Below are 17,357 nucleotides of genomic sequence, written 5' to 3'. Positions count from 1 at the left end.
GCATTACTGTTGATAGGCACTGCTAGTATGTTCTTGATCGTTATACTGAGCACTACTGTGGACAAAATGGACTCTCTTCATACCAGAACATACAGCCATGCCTGGGCAGCAAAACCTAAAGCTAAGGCATGATGGGAGTTGTAGTTTTGCAACAGCTGGAGAGCCAAGCTTCCCTGCCATAAACCCAAATCACACAGAGGCCAAAGTGTCATTTAGCAAAGGGACCCATGTGAACCAGGAGACCGGCACTTGGTACATGGGGTAATATGGTTTGATCAAATTATATACCAACATCCTGGTGTTGGTTTTTAAACATAGCCTAGCGGCATTAGTATCAGCCATAGGTGTGATGTGCAGCAGCTCCTTTCTCTCCATGTCGCAAAGTGTCATTTAGGCTTCCAATGGGGGGTTGCATTTGTCTTCTGAATGGAATAGTTCAGATCACTGTGCTATTCCACAAAGAAGGATCCTAAAAAATAATGATACCACAGGGTATCTAAGCCATGTGTCTTGTCATGAGTTATCAGTTTTATGCAGGTTTGCTGTTGTTACCTCTTTTAAATATAGAGTCATAAATCCATCTATAATTCCATCCTGTTCAAGTCCAATGATAAGACCCACCACACTGGTGAAAGCGAATACTGCGTATACTACAAGGAAAAGCATAAAATAGGTCAAATAAGCAGAGTACCCTGGGCACACAGCTCTATACCTGGACACATGGTTGTATGGGGTGCATTTAGCAATAACTCCCTTTTCTAGGTTTATGTAAAGAACATTTCTGTTACTTCTTTATAATAACCCAATACTTTGCACAGAAGTTTTACAACAGTTGTATTAAGTGTAGCTTTTTCTGCCAGCAGAGGCAAGAATACCAATCACTTTACTCTCTTGTGTTTGCCACAATGTAGCAAAAGCAAAATGTATCAACTCAGAGTTATAGCTTTTCATAATATAATTGTAGCTGTGAAAAGTATTAGGTATGATTTTCAGCCTCTGGACCTAAAGAACCTCCCTGACTCCCTGACAAAGGGTCAAAATGCGCGTCTGGGTCGTGGTGGCATCCCAGGCTGGTCAAGATATTGATATGTAGTCTGCACAGTCCTTTATTTGCTTGATTTGTTTTTTTAGAAGTACATAGTGTACAATGTACATATAACATTGGGGTTGAGGGTCACTAGTGTACCTGTCTAGCTAAATTCATATTAACCACTGGGTTTTTGTAGTAATATTTACAACATTAGTCACTAGAGACCATCACATATTGTACTATTGGGACTTTTCATTGCAGATTTGAGCATGATCTTTGTAAATTGCGATTGATACCAGTCTGGCATGCCACCTTTTTTTGTGTTTGACTCATCAATTTTTAATATTGTAATTTTAATGCATTACTAAAGGAATTTTTGATACTATTGGCAGTTTACAGGTATACAAGGAGAGAGATTGATATTACTGAGAAATTGAAATAAAGTCTATTAGAAAGACACAGAGCTTCTTTTAAATATAAATAGTAAAATGAAAAAATGTAAAAACAAAAAAATCACTTAAAAAATGTTTACATTATACATTCCCACCTTGTTAGTTATATACACTCACCGGCCACTTTATTAGGTACACCTGTCCAACTGCACGTTACCACTTAATTTCTAATCAGCCAATCACATGGCGGCAACTCAGTGCATTTAGGCATGTAGACATGGTCAAGACAATCTCCTGCAGTTCAAACCGAGCATCAGTATGGGGAAGAAAGGGGATTTGAGTGCCTTTGAACGTGGCATGGTTGTTGGTGCCAGAAGGGCTGGTCTGAGTATTTCAGAAACTGCTGATCTACTGGGATTTTCATGCACAACCATCTCTAGGGTTTACAGAGAATGGTCCGAAAAAGAAAAAACATCCAGTGAGCAGCAGTTCTGTGGGCGGAAATGCCTTGTTGATGCCAGAGGTCAGAGGAGAATGGGCAGACTGGTTCGAGCTGATAGAAAGGCAACAGTGACTCAAATAGCCAACCGTTACAACCAAGGTAGGCATCTCTGAACGCACAGTACCTCCAACTTTGAGGCAGATGGGCTACAGCAGCAGAAGACCACACCGGGGGCCACTCCTTTCAGCTAAGAACAGGAAACTGAGGCTACAATTTGCACAAGATCATCGAAATTGGACAGAAGATTGGAAAAACGTTGCCTGGTCTGATGAGTCTCGATTTCTGCTGCGACATTCGGATGGTAGGGTCAGAATTTGGCGTCAACAACATGAAAGCATGGATCCATCCTGCCTTGTATCAACGGTTCAGGCTGGTGGTGGTGGTGTCATGGTGTGGGGAATATTTTCTTGGCACTCTTTGGGCCCCTTGGTACCAATTGAGCATCGTTGCAATGCCATAGCCTACCTGAGTATTGTTGCTGACCATGTCCATCCCTTTATGACCACAATGTACCCAACATCTGATGGCTACTTTCAGCAGGATAATGCGCCATGTCATAAAAGTAGAATCATCTCAGACTGGTTTCTTGAACATGACAATGAGTTCACTGTACTCCAATGGCCTCCACAGTCACCAGATCTCAATCCAATAGAGCATCTTTGGGATGTGGTGGAATGGGAGATTCGCATCATGGATGTGCAGCCGACAAATCTGCGGCAACTGTGTGATGCCATCATGTCAATATGGACCAAAATCTCTGAGGAATACTTCCAGCACCTTGGTAAATCTATGCCACGAAGAATTGAGGCAGTTCTGAAGGCAAAAGGGGGTCCAACCCGTTACTAGCATGGTGTACCTAATAAAGTGGCCGGTGAGTGTATGTTGCAGTGAAATAATAGAATCCAGGGATTTGATCAAATCCTGGGAAATGATGAAATGACCACGCCGTTACCTAGGGAATTGATCAAATCCCTGACCCCTTTCATGATGGAATGAGTAACCTATTCAAGTCTGGTTTCTCACCCAGGTCAGACACAGCAGTGGACATGGAGCAGGAGGCCCATGATAGTGCGCCAACACCCTGTCACCTCCCAGCAGGCATAGCAGCAGCGGGCAGATGCCGAGGAGGAAGCCCAAGGTGGCACCGGACCTCCTGCCTGGCATGGAGGCGGAAGAGGAGCAGAGAGGTGGCAGAGGCAGATGGGGAGCAGGAGGCCCATGATAGCGCCCGCGTCCTGTCACCTACCAGCAGGCACAGCAGCACCGGGTGGATGGCGAGGCGGAGGCCCATGATGGCGCCGGATCTCCCGGCTGGCATGGTGGTGGGGTGGACGGGGAGAAGAGAGGCGGACGGGGAGCAGAGCTGCATGCAATTGACCTCCCGACAAGCTGGGGGAAGCAGGAGGTCCAGACCTCCTGACAGAAAGGCTGAAGGATCAGGAGGCCCCATACAGTAAGCAGAGAGCGGCATGCACCGGACCTCCCGATAGGCTGGGGGGAGCAGCAAGGCAATACAGTAAGCTAATTCTATGTTGCAGGGGAAATTATAGAATTCATTCCATCATTTCCCAGAAAGGGGTCGGGGATTTGATCAAATCACTGACTTTCTTCAGGAAAATGATGGAACGGCTTGGTCATTTCATTTTTTTCCGGGATTTGATCAAATCCCTGATTCTATCATTTCACTGCAACATATATATTTCCAGTGTCACCTCACCTCCATACTAAAATAGAATACAATTTTTTATGTTGTCTGTAAAAACTACTGCTCTCTATGAGACAGTAGGTACCCGCCCCATCCTTTTTCCATTACCCTTGGATTGGCATGTATCATCATGCACCATTTCTTCTTGTGTGATGCTTTTATATTTGGTGAGTGGTTTATTAATACCTTACATCATACTCCCTTGAATTCCCTTTGTTGGTGCTCTTATATGTTAGATGAATGCTTCTCATATTTAGCATAAAAAAAAGCAATGAATAACACCAAATACAAAGTATACATACTGTAGAACAAAGGATCTCTGGGTGGTTTCTGAATCACCAACAAACGGGATAATAATGTTATCATCACCAAGACCATTCCACTAGCACCGGCGACGGGCCAGGAACTGAAAAACAGTGACACTTGTAAATATTCTTTCAACAGCAATAATGAAATAAAAGTAAAAAATAACTTGCTAAGCATAATGGCTAGTCTTTTATAAAAAAAAAAAAAATAACGTCTAGGATAGGTGCAGAATATTCCTCAAAGTAAGTTTTTCAGATATAGAAAATGTATATAGAAGCAATAAAATAGGTTGTTCCAGAAGTGGAATAGTACTTTAGCTCATTTGTCATTTGTCTTTTTGGTAGTTCTGAACATTTATATACTCTAAAGCAGAGCTTTGTTATGGCCATATAAAAAACCATTTTATTTACAGGAAGATACATTTAATGCCCGAGATTGTGTAACTACAAACTTGTTTTAACACATTCTTTAACATGGTGAAATTCAAGTCCCAGGATGCATCTGCATTAAAGTAACCTTTGTTACCTACAGTTTTACTCAATATGGGAAATAACTTTATTGCAACATTTTACCAATATAGAAAAAACAGTACTGTAACACAGCTATACACAGTTTTATGGGAGTGCCACTCAAACATTACTTTCGATATGCTGCTGCCCATGGTGAGACTAACAATTGATTCCATACTTGTTATTATCTACTCAGTCTCCTTCCCCCAGTTCTCAGCTGCTGCTTTTAGCTGAAGACACAAAAAACTGTGTGTATGCTGTTCTCTGTGTCTCCCCCTCCTCCTTCCTCCCTTTCAAGACGACTGATGTTAACAAGTCCCTGGCCAGTTTTATTTGCAACTTTGCAGCTCCTTTGTAATGCTGGGAGGGTTAAACTGAGGTCAAGTTGCTTATGAGCTCACTGTAATTAACCCTCCCGGCATTACAAAGTTGCAGATGGGGACTTGTTTACATCAGCCATCTCAAAAGAGAGGGGGGAGGAAGTGGAGATGGAGAAAAATACAGTTTTTTGTGTCTTCAGCACAAAGCAGTTCAGCACTTGGAGGAGGCTGAATAGAAAATAACAAGTATGGATTGGATTGTCAGTCTCACCGTGGGCAGCAACTGAAAAGTTATGTTTGAGTGGAATACCCCTTCAAGTTATTTGTTAATATGCTGCAGAAATTCTATTTCAGATGTCTGTACTATAAAATATGTGCCACAATTCATACTACCATTGAAGCAATGGGCAATGCACTGCAGCATTCTTCACTGATCATTTTGGCATTAGATGCTCACCAAAATAAATGCAAAAACTGCCTAATTTTCAAGCATAAGACTCTGCTTGTCATGGATCTTTGCAATATTATAAGTATCACGCAGGACTGGTTCTGATAGTACTGTTACTGTAACCCAGGGGTGGGGAACCTTTTCCATGTCGAGGGCCGGTCGGGCATTAATAAAATCATTTGAGGGCCGCACTCAATGTTATACCATGCGTGGCAGTAAGTAGCGTGGGTTTGCAGCACCTGGGGCAAGGCAAAGTATTGTTCCCCTAGTGCCCCTGCTATTGTAGTTAGCCCTCTGTGATGCCCCTTGTACCTGATGTGAATCCTTAGCGATGCCCAGTAGCTGGAGTTAACCCCCAGTGATGCCCCTGGTAGCCTAATTAACCCCCCAGTCATGTCCCTGGTGGCCTAGTTAACTCCCTCAGTTATGTCCCTGGTGGCCTAGTTTACCCCCTCAGTCATGTCCCTGGTGGCCTAGTTAACCCCCCAGTCATGCCCCTGGTGGCCTAGTTAGCCCCCCAGTCATGCTCCTGGTAGCCTAGTTAACCCCCTCAGTCATGTCCCTGGTGGCCTAGTTAACCCCCCCAGTCATGCTCCTGGTAGCCTAGTTAACCCCCTCAGTCATGTCCCTGGTGGCCTAGTTAACCCCCCCAGTCATGTCCCTGGTAGACTAGTTAAGCCCCTCAGTCATGTCCCTGGTGGCCTAGTTAAACCCCCCAGTCATGTCCCTGGTAGCCTAGTTAACCCCCTCAGTCATGTCCCTGGTGGCCTAGTTAACCCCCTCAGTCATGTCCCTGGTGGCCTAGTTAACCCCCCAGTCATGCCCCTGGTGGCCTAGTTAGCCCCCCAGTCATGCTCCTGGTAGCCTAGTTAACCCCCTCAGTCATGTCCCTGGTGGCCTAGTTAACCCCCCCAGTCATGCTCCTGGTAGCCTAGTTAACCCCCTCAGTCATGTCCCTGGTGGCCTAGTTAACCCCCCAGTCATGTCCCTGGTAGACTAGTTAAGCCCCTCAGTCATGTCCCTGGTGGCCTAGTTAAACCCCCCAGTCATGTCCCTGGTAGCCTAGTTAACCCCCTCAGTCATGTCCCTGGTGGCCTAGTTTACCCCCTCAGTCATGTCCCTGGTGGCCTAGTTAACCCCCCAGTCATGCTCCTGGTAGCCTAGTTAACCCCCTCAGTCATGTCCCTGGTGGCCTAGTTAACCCCCCCAGTCATGGTCCTGGTAGCCTAGTTAACCCCCTCAGTCATGTCCCTGGTGGCCTAGTTAACCCCCCCAGTCATGTCCCTGGTAGCCTAGTTAACCCCCTCAGTCATGTCCCTGGTGGCTTAGTTAACCCCCTCAGTCATGTCCCTGGTGGCCTAGTTAACCCCCCTAGTCATGTCCCTGGTAGCCTAGTTAACCCCCTCAGTCATGTCCCTGGTGGCCTAGTTAACCCCCTCAGTCATGTCCCTGGTGGCCTAGTTAACCCCCCACACAGACACAGGAAGATGTTGTGTATGCGGGCTCCTGCCTCACCAGCGCGGCGCCCAGCACAAGAGAGCCGCCAACTGCAGGAGACAGAAAGATGTGCGCCGCTCTGCTGGGGAAGGAGCTGGCACTCACAGCATCCTCCTGGCAGCTGTCACAGACACAGGAGGATGCGGTGAGTGTCGTCTCCTTCTCCTCCGCACGTCACAGGGGAGCCGCGGCCACATCCGGAGGTGTCAGGGGCCGGATGCGGCCCGTGGGCCGGAGGTTCCCCACCCCTGCTGTAACCAGTTATTGTATTTGGGCCTTGTAGCTCAGATTGTTATATGTAAAACTTCTGCCATTCTGTGATTTACACACTCATTCATTTGTGTAGTGTGATTGGTTTTATGCATTTCACTATTTGGCTAATTCAAATTTATGTTACAAAATAAAAGCAAAATACTATGTGGGAAAACACAGACTTAGGGGGAAATTTATCAAAAGCTTTGCGCCTATTTTAAGGTGAATAATTAGATTTTCGACCATTTTTGTTCTATTTATGAACCAGCATTCGACGATGAATATTGTCTAGATGCAACTTCTTTTAATCTGCTTGTTTTGAGTATTCGCCCAAAGACTCACATAGTCACCCAAAGATTGCGCCCAATTTATAATTTCTGACCTTTTAAAAAGTCGCAAAAACTGGTGCAGGCCTACGTCTGGTCAGTACCAGGTGAATTTGTTTGTGACTTTTTTTTTGTGACTTTTTCACTTAGACATATTTAATATGACATGGCTTTTTTCTAAAATTCATTACAAATGATTAGAAGGGCTAATATATATATATATACATACATACATATATTGGTACCTTGGTTTAAGAGTAACTTGGTTTAAGAGCATTTTGGTTTAAGAGCCCACAGATTTTCAAAATTGTGACTTGGTTTAAGAGCACTGCTTTGGTTTAAGAGCTCCCTGTACTGGGTGGGAGTGCGAATGAAGGAGGGGCATGGTCTGCATAGCGGGGTCTACAGCACTGTAGCACTCTGACCCAGGAAGTCTCCCTAACCTTCCAAATCATGGCAGATGCACTACAGGCTGGGGCTTGCATCAGGGGACAGGGCTGTGGGGGTAATCTCTCCATAGCTGTAACCCCTCTCTCCCCAGACAGAGAGTGCTGCTATACTGTGCCCACATCTGCCCTGCTCATTCCTTCATACTCCCTGCAGTATCTGTCAGCCCTTGTGTTTCCCATCCTCTCCATTACTCTACAGTAACTTAAAATATCACATATTCTGTTGTTTCTGAATGTTTGTTTCATCTGGTTTACATGTTATTCAGAATAATAAATCATTATTTTTGGGGTGTGAAACCAATTGTCTGCATTTCTATGATTTCTTATGGGAAAATTTGCTTTGGTTTAAGAGTGGTTTTGGATTATATCCAAGGCACCACTGTATATCATTTTTTTTAGAAGCAGTTTAGTATGTTGATGTCATGGAACAGGAGTTAGGCATAATTCAGTGTTGGTCATCACACTACTGTAGTGTGATTCTACAGAACTTCCTAAAAAGTGTTGCCATTTTTGTGTCTGCATTACTGAAATGTGCACATTTTCTTGTGGGCTTGTATTGACCTTTTATCCCTTATCACTCATTTTGCCATATATTACATTCTGAATGTATGTATACATAGATTAGAACAAAATAAATGATTACAAGTGGAATTCATTCTATCATTTCACAACACACAGACTCCATAGAGGCATGAGTATTTTTCTCATTTACCCATGAGCTGTCATCACGTCAACCTTTTAGGTCTGGTCCTGTCAATCTGTTCACATGACAAATGTGTTCACTGGCACTAAAAGCCATACACATTAGATAGCTGTCAGCCACATGCTTATTCAGCTGTCAATTATTTCTCCACTATAAACACACATGCTCGCATTGGCCAAGTGTGTATGTTTATTTCAATAGGGAGCAGTGGCAAATTAACGGCCCTAAAGACCAACAGGCGATTATCGGACGCATTTACAGCCAATAATCGCTTGGTGAACGATGTCGGCTGATCATTGTCTTTCAACACGTTGAAAGCAAACAATGCTGATAGCACAGTCTGCTGGGTGTTGCTCCGTGCAAAAGGACCACCGCTCTCCTCTATGGGCTACCTGGGCGATTTAAAGATCGCCAGGGCGGCCCCCCCAGCAGCTCTCCGTGGCCCACCCCGCTCTCACATGCTTGCTGGTTTTGCATGTAATAGCACCGGCAGCGAGGGGGGAATGAGGAGCAAGCAAGTGCTCGCTTGCTCCTCCAGATCCGGCCATGTAATAGGTCCTTAAGTGGACCATAGACCCTAGGCTGTTTACCAAACTTGGGCCCCCCACCCCACAGTTACTGTGGCGGCACTAAAGTGGTGAGATAAATAATGTTTTTTGAAAAATTATCAGGCAGCACTGTGCTCAAGTCCTCAGGCCTAAAAAGGGGCCAAGGGTAGGGGACAGTACATTATTTTATACTTAACCCCTTCATGACTCTCCACTCCAAAAACTTAAAGTGTACCTGTCACCAAAAAATAACTTTGAGATGTCAGAGAGACATGTCAAAAAAATTTTATCGATCAGACCCTGACGATCAGTAGATTGAATGGGAAAAGATCCGCTCCCCGCTCTGTGTCAGTAGGAAGAGAAGTGCTCCATAGACTAATATTATGCTGGCTGTTTCTACACGTGACACGGTGGAATGCGCTGAGCGCGACTTCTTCTGGCTCATTCTGCTGATCGGTCGCAGTCTGAACACTCAGACCTTGACTGATCAAACTTTTGACGTCTCCCTGAAGTCCAACAGCATCCAATATTCAATAAGAATCTTCAAGCTTTACTGTTTGATGAGTAGAAAGAAACATTTTGACCTGGTGGTCTTTATCAAACATACATAAAGAATGCAGGTCCAAACGTAGCTGTTATCTTTGTACTCATCATGCAATAAAGCGTGAAGATTCTCACTGAATATTGGATGCTGTTGGACTTTTTCCATATGATGTATCACTGGTCAGTGCTTGGATAGGTGACTCTCTAGCGTGCATCCTCTCCACTACCACTTGCCAACTTGGACCTTGTCCATCAGCAATGTTGGACCCAGTTGCTGTTTGTTATGTCTCTCAAAGAAAAATCTTTACATACAAAGAAAAGAAATTTATTTAGTCCCCATATTAGACCAAAAGACCTTCCTCGTGTGCGCGCACACACACACACACACACACACACACACACACACTGCTCCCATGACTCTCCTCTCTCTCAGTAAAAGCTTTTTTGTGTCCCCTCCCAAAGCAGACTAGACACCCTGTACATTATTAGCCTCCCTGCCCGCTTCCCACATACCTACAGCTCTTGTCTTCCTCCTCCATAGAGCAGACTCTAAAGGACCTGTGGTGACATCATAGCCCCATATAAGGTTCCTTCAGAATTTACACTAACATTGGCTAATGGTCTCCCTGGTCTCCCTGCTGCAGTTCTGCCATGATTTGTGCAAAATTGTGGTAAAAATGCAGCAAACTGGCCATGATTTTGTGCAAATTATGGCAAAATTGCAGTTAGGAGACAAAACAGCACAGGAAGTAAATGTCTGTTTTGGGGCCGCAATGGGACCCCTAGGTACCCAAAGCCCTATACAGACCTATTGTGACCTACCACTCAGGGGCGTAGTTAATGACTCTTGGGCCCTGGTGCAAGAGGTCAACTTGGGCCCCCCCCCCTTAATCGACCAAGCAATGCTATTGGTATATCTCAAGACCGATATTACCAATAATACCAGTATATTGGAAATATTATCACTATACATATTACCGCCATACTGTTACTAACCAAATCCCTAATACTGAGACCAATATTGCCAATAATACCAGTAAACAAGAGGCAAATATTACCATCACCACCATATTGTTATTCAGTATACTAAATCCAATAATACACTGTACCAGATTACAAGTAACAAATATTACCACCGCATACTGACTAATGCCACCACATACTGACTAATGCCACCGCATACTGGCTAACACCACCGCTGCTTCTAAATAATCCACTGTACACAGCTCACTATAACCGCATCCAGTCATATAGAGGTAGCCCCAGCTCTACACAGGCTCTGTACACCATATACATTGCAGTGCAGTTTTATCCAGTGACTCAGAGGGGAAGTCTTCTCTGATCGGAGTTCTTCCCTTTTCATCTTCTGTCCTGTGCTGTTATGAGAACTTCTCCAAGCCACGAATCCACAGAATCTGCCAGACAGACATATTAGGCTTCTTACTCTGTCACCATCCTCATCTCTCTACAAACTGCACATCTCTATTGGCCCCTTTACACCCTCATTTAGTGGGTAGCCCTGACACTATGTGATCCCACTATAGTACATGCATTCCTCTGTGTGGTCCACTATAGTACATGCCCTATTGTATACGCCCCCCCCCCTCCGTGTAGTCCCCCATATAGATGGCCCCCAATGTTTCCCCCTTATAGATGTCCCCTTGTTGTCCCCCTTATAGATGCCCCCGTTATCCCCCTTATAGATGCCCCCATGTTATCCCCTTTATGTTGCCCCCATGTTATCCCCCTTATGTTTCCCCCCTATGTTAGCCCCCTTATTTTGTCCCCCATGTTAGCCTCCTTATGTTGTCCCCCATGTTAGCCCCCTTATGTTTGCCCCCTTTTGCTGCCCCTCCCACATGTTAGCCCCCTTTTACTGCCCCTCCCCCATGTTAGCCCCTTTATGTTGTCCCCCATGTTAGCCCTCTTTTGCTGCCCCCATGTTAGCCCCCTTTTACTGCCCCCCTGCAATGTTAGCCCCCTTTTGCTACCCCCATGTTAATCCCCTTTTACTGCCCCCCTATGTTAGCCCCCTCTTGTTGCTGCCCCCATGTTAGCCCCCTCTTGCTGCCCCCATGTTAGCCCCTCTTGCTGCCCCCCATGTTAGCCCCCTTTTGCTGCCCCCCTTTTACTGCCCCCCTATGTTAGCCCCCTCTTGTTGCTGCCCCCCATGTTAGCCCCCTCTTGCTGCCCCCATGTTAGCTCCATTTTGTTGTCCCCCATGTTAGCCCCTTTTGCTGCCCCCCCATGTTAGCCCCCTTTTGCTGCCCCACCATGTTAGCCCCCTTTTGTTGTCCCCTATGTTAGACCCCTTATGCTGTCCCCCATGTTAGCCCCCTTTTGCTGCCCCCACATGATAGCCCCCTTTGCTACCCCCCATGTTATCCCCCTTTGCTGCCCCCCATATTATCCCCTTTTTGCTGCCTCCCCCCCATTTTAGCCCCCTTTTGTTGCCTCCCCCCCACTTTAGCCCACTTATTTTGCAAAGCAGATAAGGAAAAAAAACAGCACACAACTCACAACTCGCTCCCCCACCATGGATCTTCTCTTCTGCAGTCCGGAACTGGGCTGACGTGCGGCTCCCCGACTCTGTCCCGTCCCCTGCAGCACATACTGAGCTCTGTGTGCGCCGGGGATGTTACTTCTGGCACAGCGGGTGCTTGTTATAGATGCTCTCTGTGCCAGAAGTACCATCGGGACGGGGACAGCCGCATGGCAGCCGGGGCCAACCACTTGTAACCGCAAGCAAAACACTGCTTGCGGTCACAAGAGGGAGTCGAAGGGAGGCAGTGTGGTGGCAAGGGGGGGCCTCGTGGGCCGCAGCCGTTACGCCACTGCTGCCACTCAGAGGGAGAAGATAATAGGCAGCTGACAGGCACATTGGGTAAATGATAAGGTTCAAAGATAAAAAGTAACATTTATGGTGAAGCCCAACAGATCCAATCCATCTGTCTTTCAATAGCAGACATCTGTGGAGCCACTGGGCTGCCCTCATACATATTAGACCCTTTTCTGATCCCTCCATAATTTTATATATTATGAGGATTACCAGCTATATTGTTTAAGAGGTTGCATACAAAATTGTGCTGCTCCGCTCTTTGCCACACTACCTTTGGTGCCAGGAAAAAGCTGGATCCAATCCTGGGAAACCTCCCAGTATCCCAGGATTGGATCCAGCTTTTCCCCAGCACCCAGAGTGGAGTGGCAGGGAGCAAAGCAGCACTTAAAGGCTGGTGGGGTGATCAGCGGAACATTTATCGAAAGAAGCGCTCCACTTTGTTTAGATGAGCAATTTTTTTCTCTCTAATGGGAACCAACTTAAGATAAGTAAAAACTGCCAGAGCTAGCACACTTATGTGTTATTACCTATTTGTTATTTCACAACAGCTTAATTTGCAAATGTGCATTTATTGACAATCGGGCAGAACGCATTTCGGCAAAGTCGCCTTTATCAACTGGCAGTTGATAAAGGCGACTTTGCTGAAACGCGTTCTGCCCTATTGTCAATAAACGTACATTTGCAAGTTAAGCTGTTGTGAAGTGCCGGGAATCCTTGCTGATATACTGTGACTGTATCCTCGGGCACCATGTGACGGAGTGTCGACATTGCGGCTGCACATTACCTATTTGTTGTCACTTTCCCTCTCTGACATATGAACCTGTATGCTAAGCAGCTGAATATTTTACCATTTGCCTTTAATTCTTGTACAATCCCTTTGTATTGAAAAAATAGACAATGTTTCTTAATAAAATAAAAAAAGGGTATGACACGTTCCATCCAGATGCATGTCAAAAGAATTTTATTTGATAATAGAAAATGGAAAAGTAGTAGGCGCTCTAGAAGAAGGTGAGATAACCTATATAAGATAGTAGTTTGTGTAAGATAGTATGTAATGTATGATCCTATGTTTGGGAACAGTCATATATATGAATAGATCTAAGTTATAATAGTATACACCATATATACAAGAAAGATCTAAGTAATACTAAATGTTTAATGTATCACAAAAGAATTCATGAATTGATAAAAAATAATGATTACAATGCACTTCTATAAAAAACACAAAATCATAAAGATCAAGTTTTTTATCAAAAAATAAAAATAAAAATAAAATGAAAAAATGAAAATATAGGAAGTCTGAATGGGTTTGGGATAAATGAAAAATTTCAGTTAAAAAGTGAGATACATAGATAAATAAATAAATTATATCAATGCAAGCCCAGTGGACTTCGGCTGCGCCGGGCCCGGCGCTGTCGGTCCATACAAGTGAGTGATCCCGAATCCTTATACCGTATGTTAGTATTTAAGACTCAGATAGTATTTAAGATTTCAGACTTCCTATATTTTCATTTTTTCATTTTTTACTTTTATTTTTATTTTTTGATAAAAAACTTGATCTTTATGATTTTGTGTTTTTTATAGAAGTGCATTGTAATCATTATTTTTTATCAATTCATGAATTCTTTTGTGATACATTAAACATTTAGTATTACTTAGATCTTTCTTGTATATATGGTGTATACTATTATAACTTAGATCTATTCATATATATGACTGTTCCCAAACATAGGATCATACATTACATACTATCTTACACAAACTACTATCTTATATAGGTTATCTCACCCTCTTCTAGAGCGCCTACTACTTTTCCATTTTCTATTATCCAATACTCTTCTCCTAGCGCTGAGACAGTAGTGCACTCAAAGTAGGTGATTTTCCATATACATTAGTGAGGTGCAGCGAACCCTTACCACTATAGAATTTTATTTGGCTTCAGACTGATTATAGACTATGACTGGCTATATACATTGGAAGCTTTGTCCAACAAATACCACTATTGTGGTGTGAACAGAAGCTTAGTCTGCTGTTTGTGAATCTATCCTAACAGTCTGTTGTAGAAGTTATAACAGCATAGACCAGTCATGTACTATAAAAGCTTTTTCTAAAGGGCAGAACTTTAACCAAATTCACATTTTTGTTAGAAATTAGACTACTTGTACAGGTGTTCCACAAATCATACAGCTCATAATGCATCGTAGAGATTTCTGCAAAAGTCTAACATGTGTTATCATGTGCTATATCATGCTAATTGTTTAATCTAATAAGATCTATACATATACAGTCTATTAAATTTTAGGCTAGTGTATATATATATATATAGTGATGAATAAAGCAGAAGTTATAATACATTTGTGCATTCACTTACCTATAGACTGTAGAAACATAGTTGAAGAGATAGGTGACAGGAATAGCTGTTAGGGACAATATAAAAACCCTTGTAGCTGCAGGTGCACTCATTCTTATAGAACGTCCACTTTTTTTAGAATCTGGCCAACATCTTCATGTTCATGGTCATAACAAGGCGTTGTTTATGCTCTCGTGCTGATCATATAATAATACTTGTCATATACTGTGCATATTACCAAACATTCACAGATCTCCAATTGTTCCAGTGCTTCCAGCTCTGCTCACACAAGGTTACACACAAGACACCGGAGCCTCCCCTTGTTCTATGCAGTGACACAGCTGACTGCTGTTTTCAGAACATAAGCTGCTTCGGATTCCTATAGTGAATGGCTGGCTGAAGTCATTGGCTGTTTAACAAATTCACTGAAGAGGTACCTGACTTTACTAAGTGACTGTAAGCAACCAAGGTGATAGATAGATAGATAGATAGATAGATAGATAGATAGATAGATAGATACAGTAGATAGATAGATAGATAAAAGAAGCTGATTAAAAAAATTGTCCAGGCAGGGTTTTATTTAATATACTGCTGTGATTGCAGGGGGCGCAAAGAAGAAATATGCTTACCCAGCCCACTCCCCACCACTGCTGTCTCCACCCCAGGCTTCTTCTTAACCAGTTTCACTGATGTTCCGTGCAGACATGAGAATTGATCAGCCACTGAACAGCCATTTCTAATCCACACAAAACCTCAGTGTACCTGATAAACAGGCAGTGGTACAGAAAACAGGCTGGGTAAGTATACCGCTTTGTTTTGTTTCCTGAAGTCCCAGCAATATATTATAAAATGCACTTGTCTGGACATACGCTTTTAAAAGCACATTAGTTACATACAGGCTATGTTTAAACAACTTGTGGCTATGTTGACACCACGTATTTATTCAATTAATAACGGACATTGTTGCAGATTGCAACACTGGCCGTTATTTATTGAATAAATTCATTGCATTTAAGGACGGGGCCCATTTTCGTTTTTACGTTTTCGGTTTTTCCTCCTTGTGTTTAAAAGGTCATAGCACTTGCATTTTTCCACCTAGAAAACCCACATGACCCCTTATTTTTTGCGTCACTAATTGTACTTTGCAATTACAGGCTGAATTTTTGCATAAAGTACACTGCGAAACCAGAAAAAAATTCTAAGTGTGGTGAAATTGAAAAAAAAAAAAGCATTTCTTTTATTTGGGGGAAATGTGTTTTTACGCCATTCGCCCTGGGGTAAAACTGACTTGTTATGCATGTTCCTCAAGTTGTTACGATTAAAACGATATGTAACATGTATAACTTATATTGTATCTGATGGCCTGTAAAAAATTCAAACCGTTGTTAACCAATATACGTTCCTTAAAATCGCTCCATTCCCAGGCTTATAGCGCTTTTATCCTTTGGTCTATGGGGCTGTGCGAGGTGTCATTTTTTGCGCCATGATGTGATCTTTCTATCGGTACCTTGATTGCGCATATACGTCTTTTTGATCGCTTTTTATTAAATTTTTTCTGGATTTGATGCGACCAAAAATGCACAATTTTGCACTTTGGGATTTTTTTGCGCTGACGCCGTTTACCGTACGAGATCAGGAATGTGATTAATTAATAGTTTGGGCGATTACGCACGCGGCGATAGCAAACATGTTTATTTATTTATTTATTTGTTTACTTTTATTTAAAACCTGGGAAAAGGGGGGTGATTCAGACTTTTATTAGGGGAGGGGGCTTTTTACTATAAACAACACTTTTTTTTTTTTTTTTACACATATACTAGAAGCCCCCCTGGGGGACTTCTAGTATATACACTTGGATCTCTCATTGAGATCTCTGCAGCATAGATATGCTGCAGAGATCCATGAGATCGGCACTCGTTTGCTTTCGGCTGCTGCAGCCGAAAACGAACGAGTGCCGAGCCGAGGACGGCGCCATCTTGGACGCGTCCCCGGCCGGCATCAGTAACGGAGATCGCTCCTCCGGGACAAGGTCCCGGAGGAGCGATCTCCCCCACTAGACCCCAGGGAAACGTTGCCTCCAGTAATCGGAGGCAGCTGTCAACTTTGACAGCTGCCTCCGATTAGCTAATTAGCGGGCACGGCGATCAGACCGTGCCCGCTAATAGCAGCGGTCCCGGGCTACTCGCGGCACTTCAAAGAGGGGCCGCCGCGCGGCCCCGCTTTGAAGTGCAAGTGAGGACATATGACGTAGGGGTACGTCATATGTCCTTAAGAGGTTAAAGAGTAACTGTCATATTTTTTTTTTATTGCAGAAATCAGTAGTATAAGCGATTTTAAGAAACTCTGTAATAGGTTTCATCAGCCAAAAAAGCCTCTTTCTGTACTCAAGAAGCAATCTCCCAGCCTCCCCCCCTGACTTCTTATCTGTGCATTATCAGGCAAACACGTCTTCATTACAGGGAAGCCAGTGAAGACGGGTTCTGCTCTCTCCATTGTAAGCCTATGAAGGGGGGAGGGGCCGAGGGAGATGAGGGAGCAGGAAGAGGTGACATGAAGGTCAGCTGTTTGTAGACTCTCTGGGCACCTAAACCGCAGCATTCTGGGGTCAGAAAGGTCAGTGCTTATCTATGAACTTACT

At 43.8% G+C, this 17,357-nt stretch overlaps 1 protein-coding gene across 1 annotated transcript in view; it reads right to left on the bottom strand.

The window, feature by feature from the left end:
- The window catches only part of TM6SF1 (transmembrane 6 superfamily member 1), a 42,709-nt gene that overhangs the window by 23,069 nt on the left and 2,283 nt on the right, over nt 1–17,357 (bottom strand). Inside the window, exons 2-4 of the mRNA XM_069956614.1 lie at nt 14,741–14,916; nt 3,932–4,035; nt 553–650 (exon numbers count right to left, since the gene is read on the bottom strand). Of these exons, the coding sequence (XP_069812715.1) occupies nt 553–650; nt 3,932–4,035; nt 14,741–14,832 (294 nt within the window). The 5' untranslated portion in view covers nt 14,833–14,916. The remainder of the gene's footprint in view (nt 1–552; nt 651–3,931; nt 4,036–14,740; nt 14,917–17,357) is intronic.

Source organism: Dendropsophus ebraccatus, chromosome 1 (genome assembly GCF_027789765.1).
Source record: "Dendropsophus ebraccatus isolate aDenEbr1 chromosome 1, aDenEbr1.pat, whole genome shotgun sequence".
NCBI classification, from domain to species: domain Eukaryota; kingdom Metazoa; phylum Chordata; class Amphibia; order Anura; family Hylidae; genus Dendropsophus; species Dendropsophus ebraccatus.
This window is presented reverse-complemented; position numbering and strand designations above follow the sequence as displayed.